A 6792-nucleotide genomic window follows, 5' to 3' on the forward strand; every position below is an offset into this window, starting at 1 on the left:
CCCCCCCGCCCACACAAGAACCACTGCATAGAAATAGCCAGGCTGAGGATACTCCACTCTGGCCTTTCACATCAGAGTTAAATGCATAACGACAGAAGCAGACAATAGTCCCAGGCTACTTCATTCACTGACTTAAGCCCAAAAGGAAACAAAACATATTCAGCAAGATAAAGCTCTTGAAACCCCCAAACCCACTTGCCAAATTAGAGAATGCCACGCTTAACTATCAAACCAGAGGACCTTTCATCTCAAAACTCAGCATGGCAGAGCCGCTCTGCTATGATTGCATAGCATTTCTCTTCTGCATGTGCCCTGGCCTCAGCCCCAGGCTTCAGCCCTGGCCCAGCCCAGACCGGACAACTACCTGAGACAAAGGAATAGGCCGCTAGGATGTTGCTGAGTAAAGCCATGTCCACGCGCTGTGATCACCGGCTCTGAGCTGCGGCAGAAGGGTGGCTTCCACGTGGCATCCACAGGAGCCTTCTGGAGATGCTTCAGCTGGATCGATGTGGCCCCTCCCTCTCTTCTCTTCTGTTTGGGAACACAAAGTGAGTGATGAGAACACATTCTGCTTTCCTGAGGCTGCGTTCCAGGTAGCCTAGGCTTAAAACAAAGAGCCAATCTCCCAAGTACCAGCCAGCCTTCCCAGCCAGGGATCTCGGGTCTTGTCTTTGTTGCTCTAGCAAGCTTTTTGGCTTTCAAGGAAGCGGCACCTGCTTATATCTCTGATTTTCCTGGCCTTTCTTCTCTCTCTGCCCCATAGCCTCCCAACTTTGCATGTTAGCACTTCTCTCTCACCTTTCCTGGTACTTTTTATTGTATTCTCCTCATTTGCCCTTCAAGCACAGCCCATCATCACTTTAATCACTGCACTGTAACCCCAAGCCCAGCCTGCTCCTCGCCTGGCTCGGCTTCCTCTGCACTGACAGCACCTGTGTACTTTGATCAGCTTGCCTCATCCCACAGGTCACCCAATGTGTGTCTTTGGCAATGGATCTGAGCTGGGTACTCCAGACCTGCCAAAGTGTCTCCTATTCTCAAATGCCCACAAGAACATGGAAACTCGAGCCCGCTCCTGGCCCGCAGCTCACGACTCTGCCTGTGATGTGATGGGCTAACCTAACACACACACATTGCCACAGATTGCCCACCAGGGTACAGACTACAGACTTGGGATCTCAGTGTCCAGGGAGCTCAGCCTCTGGTTGGGGGAATACATTCGCTCCCCAGTTGTGGCATTATAATTACTCAGTTCGCTCAACGAAGCCCTCACAGAGAGCTCCTGAGGATGGAAGGGGGGAGAAGTGGCAAAGATTTTGATGACGCCTATCCAATGCTGTTCTGGGCTGAGGGTAGGGAACTGAGTCACAGGGTGTGGAGGGACGTCGGGAAGGAAGAAGCTAGAGAAGCAGAAGGCTCCAGTCTCTGTAGAAGAAATGGGTTCTCAGGCGTATCACAGACATAAGTAACAAGGGCCACATTTAGAGGGCCTGGAGAGCTGCGACTGCACAGGTGGATGGCATGGGTCACAACAGAAAAGACATCTCTCACTCTGGTGGACTCACATGGGCTCAGGGAAGACCAAAACAAGGAAAGACAGGCCAACCTGGAGGTAAGAGAGAAATGACCACAAGGTCTTTAGAGCAGCCAGAGGCCTTGAGAGTGATAGGATGAGGAATGGGAGCTTGGGGGCTCTGAGAAGGGGTTGGCTACTACACCTGGCTACTCTGAGCAAGAACACAGGGCTCCCTTCAACAACCATTTGAGTTCCTAAAAGGTGACAATTGGATTATACAGGTGAATAGGTGAAACCACCACCCTGAGTCCAGAAACTTTAATTCAGGTCTGAGGACTGTAGGACCCAAGAAGAGAGTGAAGCCACTGGAAAATTTCTGAGTATGTAGAGGGACAATGCTATTTCAGATCCATTCCTTCCTATCTATCCCCACCATTCTACCATGAAGCAAATATCATTTCATTTCTGGGAATTTTGCAACAGTCTCCTACCTGGTCCTGCCAACACCTATTCCTGTTTAATTTAGCACCCACTTTCACCAACAAAGTCATCTTTATAAAGTATAAATCTGATCACTTTACTCCACAGCCCAATCCTTCAAATAATCCCTATTAAAGTTCTTAATACAACACACATGCACTTGTATAATATCTGACCCCTACGTAATCAATCTCCTACCCAACTCTATACCCACACTTTAGGGTATCTATCCAAAAGAATTGAAAACAGGAAGTCGAACAACTATTTGTATACCAATTGTTATTATGGAGCATTATTCCTAGTAGCCTAAAGGTAGAATCAATCAAAGTGTCCATCCACAGGAATGAATAAAAAAATGTGGTATGTACATTCAATGCATTATTACTCACAGCCTTAAAAAGGAATTTCTGACACATACTACAGCATGGATGAACCTTGAGAACATTATGCTAAATGAAATAAACTGATCACAAAAGAACAAATACTATATGATTCCAGTTACGTGAAGTACCTAGAATAGTCAAATTCATAGAGGTAGAAAGTAGAGTGGTGGTTGTCAGTGGTTGGGAGAAGGGGAGGGGATTGGGGAGTTATTGTTTAATGGATACAGAGTACAAAGTTTCAGTTTTGCATGAAAAGTATTCTGAAGATGATGGTGGTGATGGTTGTACAACAATGTAAATGTACTTACCAGCACTGAAATGGTTAAGATGGTAAATTTTGTTATATGTATTTTACCACAATTTTAAAAATTAATAATTATAAAAATAATTTTAAGTAAAAGATGTTATCTCACTTATTTAAACAATTAATAATTATAATCTATCACATTTATAGGTTAAAAGGAAAAAAATATCACATCAATAGGTGCAAAATGTATTTGTGTAAAATTTAATAAAAATCTATGATTTAAAAAAAAAAAAAGCCCACTGCAGTGAAGCTCCATATCCTCCTGACTCTTTTCTTTGGGTATCAAAGTATCCAAATATTCTTCTAATATGCACTACGGTATTGTATTGGGAATTATTGGTTTACATGTTTGTCTCCTAGACCGAAGAGACATTTTACAAATCCTTGTTACTCAAGTACCTAATGTGGTTTCTTATGAAGGAGGTCCTAAGTAAATGCTGGCTTGCTGGCTGTCTGAAAACCAAAAAGAGCAATTAGGCATGAGCTTTGTGTGCGTAAGTCTCAGAGCCTCTTTCCGAACAGGTCTGAGGGTGAGCCATCTTGAACACTAAAAGGATCCCAGGGCTGACTGGCTCCGAGAGGGGTGCCAAGCAGAGTGCTCCCTCAGGACTATGAGGGGACCGCACGCAAGATGGAAGCTGCACTGTGGCACAGAAATTCTTCCTGCAAGTCGCCTCATGACCCGGATGATAATAGAGAGGGCTGCAAGAGTCAGAGGAAAGAGGAAGAGGGACGAAGAAGGCAGGCCAAGGCTGAGGAAAGACAACCTCTGCATACTCCACCCTAAAGAGCAAACAGAAAGCCCCTCCGGTCCACATGGCACAAGTCAGCCTAGAGCAGGGGTCAGGACATCTCTACCGTAAGGGCCAGAGAGTAAACATTTCAAGCTTGGAGGGCTGTACAGTCTCTGTCTCCACTACTCATCTTTGCTATTGTGGTACAAAAGCCACCATAGACGATACGTAAATGAACGAGTGTGGCTGTGTTCCGATAAAACTTTATTATTTTTTAAGTAGGTGGTGGACTCAGTTTGGCTCATGGTTTGCAGACCTCTAGCCTAGTTCTCATTAATCAAAGTATGGTTCAAGGACCAGCAGCATTGCCATCACCTGGGAGCTTGTTAAATCTGTATAATCTTAGGTACCACCAAAGACCTTCAGAATTAAAATCTCATTTTACATGATCCCCAGTAGAGTTTGCTAAGTGCTCTACCTGACTTCTCTGATCCTCTTCAGCCTGAGCACTAGGATGCTATAACACTTAGTGCCTCATTTATACATCTGATCTAGGGTAGGAAAGCAAGTCCTCACCAGCCCTGTTGCACAGTCATTTCTCTAAGTGATAACAGAGCACCTTAGTGAGGACACTGAGACTGAGATCAAGACTCAGAAAAAGAGATTCTGCTCAAGACAACTGCCAATGAGACAAGGTCTGCAGAAGTTAGAGGTGTGATGAACCCCAGAGCTAAACACTACTCCCCAACCCTTCTCCCCAAGCTCTCCCCTTAATAGCGATGTAACAGCTCCAGGGAGCTGTGGACACTTTCTGCTGGCAGTTTGCCCTCTAATTAAAACATTTCTGCATGTCCTACTGTGATGGTTAATTTCATGAGTTAACTTGATTGGCCACGGGGTGTCCAGATTACACATTATTTCTGGGTGTGTCTGTGAGGATATTTCCAGATGAAATTATGATTTGAATCAATGGACCTGCAAAAGTAGATTGCCCTCCCCAACGTGGGTGGGTGTCCTCCAATCTACTGAAGGCCTGAAGAGAAAAAAAGGTGGAAGAAGGAGGAACTTGCCCCTTTTTTCCTGCCTCAATGTTTGAACTGAGACGCCCCATCTCATCTCATCTTCTCTGGCCCTCAGATTGAGCTTTACACTATCAGCTCCCCTGGGCCCTAGGCCTTGAGACTCAGACTGAATTACACCACTGGCTTTATATATATAATATTTATTCTCCTGGTCTGTTTCTCTGGAGAACCCTGACTAATACTCCTGCCAATATAAATGTAAGAGGCATGAACCACACATTCACTCCTAAGTGCAATTTCGTGCTCTGTTCCCTAAGGAAGCTCCTTATCACTGGCTACCTCTTAGTATAGATTCTCAGCTTTGGGCAGTTTGCCCCCAGGGGACATTTGACAATGTCTGGAGACATTTTTGGCTATCACGGTTGCAGTAGGGGTTGACATGGCATCTAGTGAGTAGTGGGCAAGGATTCTTCTAAACATCCTACAATGCGCAACAGCCTCTCACAACAAAAAAAAACTATCTAGCCCCAAATATTAATGTATTGTGGCTGAGAAACTCTGTTCCAGAGCAAATATCATTACTTCATTGACCAGTCTAAATGGTTCTCAGTGTTTATGAAGCTCACGCACATCACCGATATAATTGGAAAGGTGTCAGTGAGAGGGGCAGCTCCAGCAGTCTCGAACAGGACACCACAAGTCCAAGGCCTAGGCCAGCAACTCAGTGATCCTAGTGAACAGAAATGAATGGGCTCTGGGAGAACAGCTGACACTAACCAAGTCCTCGAGAGAACACAACATCAATCAATACCAGTTCATTGATCCATAACTAGAGAGCCGCCTGGCATGATATCCAGACCAGGTCCTCTTCTAGACAAATTGACCCCAGGGATTATCTTGGCGAGGACAAAATTAGACTAAGGAGCTCTATATTTTCAACACCAGGGCTTTCTTCCAGTGATAACCGGTTGGATTAACCCTACACTATTCCAGGGAAAAATCGTGTCTATAGAACACTCTAGGGCCGGCACACTCTCTTTGGACGGCACCTACACATTCTTATAAATCTTACTCTCCGACAGCTTTCTTTCATCCGTGACCCAAAGCTCTTTCACCTAATTGCTGAAAAAATGCAACACAACTGAAAAGAGATAGCTTCTTTTCATGACTTACATTGCAGAATTTTGTCTTCCTGAACACATGCTGGTCTCTTGGTCAAGATGACAACCTGTTTTATGAACATCACCTCTTAGACTAAATGGCTAATTGCATGCATTATGTGCTATTTTTCACTGGCTTTCATTTGAGAGGTAGACCCATTTCCAGTGCTGCAAATTTATCTTCTCTGAAACCCATTTATACCTAGTGTAATCACTGAATGTACAAAATGAAATATGCCTGACCATGATACATCTTGTCTTATATTGCAGTAGCAGCAGTAAGCATCCCTGGTGTGTAAGCCCTCATGCAGGGGACTATCTCATTACACAGTGTGCAGAGGGTGGTAAAAAAAAATCTCATTATCTCCTTAGCTACCTAGGGAGAGGTGCACTGTCAGGAACAGAGGAGTCTCTGGTAAGAACAATTCATCCCCAATGACGCTGGTATCAGCAATACAGGTTCTGAAACTTGGTTGGCCCCAGTTGGCTTCTTAGGCTCTGAAAGAAAAGAGAAATGGCACAAAAATCATCAGAGAGCATTGCATGCCTAGGAGATCACATCACGCATTAGACTTGGTGCATGAACTGCTGAGCAGACCAGCCTCGGTGATGTTTGTCTGGACCCCTGACGAGATAGAATGCCATCCCCTGAGAGGGTACAGCCCACTGCCAGAGTTTGATCTGGAATTTGAACCAGACAGCTAGAAAAACTGACCTTCCAACATCATAGCAGAAAGGAAAGCTAGGAATATAAATCAAAGATGCATATTTCCTCTTTCATCTTGTTGGCCAAAACTCATAAAACGGCTAGAATGAGATGTGTCCATGTGGCCCCTAGTCAGTGAAGGTTTCAGGCCAGCCTCTCTAGAACAGGAAGGGTGGGGATTTGGTTCCCAGAGAGCAGTGCTCAGATGGGCCGTGGAGTGAAGTCTCAAGAATTCTGTGTGGGCACCAAAAACATGAAAATGCTGATGTGTGGATTCCCGCAGCCTGTGCCTTTCATCCAGAAGTCTCAAGGCCTCTGCTCATCCAGCTAGGGAAGCCAGTGGGGCTTCTGAAAGGTCTGGATCCCACACAGCTCCTTTATTTGGCAGCTTCATTTAGAAGTGTGTAGAAAGAATGAAATCAGTCACGGAGCTCACAGAGTCCTGAAGAGTCCCCCTGCTCCATGCAGACACACTCGTTCATTT

General features: G+C 45.0%; 1 protein-coding gene across 1 annotated transcript in view; it reads right to left on the minus strand.

The window, feature by feature from the left end:
• Positions 1-6792, minus strand: part of EVA1A (eva-1 homolog A, regulator of programmed cell death) — a gene marked incomplete at its 3' end in the record, with an annotated part of 43165 nt that overhangs the window by 14830 nt on the left and 21543 nt on the right. Inside the window, exons 2-3 of the mRNA XM_006905241.2 lie at positions 5979-6100; positions 365-531 (exon numbers count right to left, since the gene is read on the minus strand). Of these exons, the coding sequence (XP_006905303.1) occupies positions 365-410 (46 nt within the window). The remainder of the gene's footprint in view (positions 1-364; positions 532-5978; positions 6101-6792) is intronic.

The sequence above is a fragment of the Pteropus alecto genome, unplaced genomic scaffold (genome assembly GCF_000325575.1).
Source record: "Pteropus alecto unplaced genomic scaffold, ASM32557v1 scaffold100, whole genome shotgun sequence".
Taxonomy (NCBI): Eukaryota; Metazoa; Chordata; class Mammalia; order Chiroptera; family Pteropodidae; genus Pteropus; species Pteropus alecto.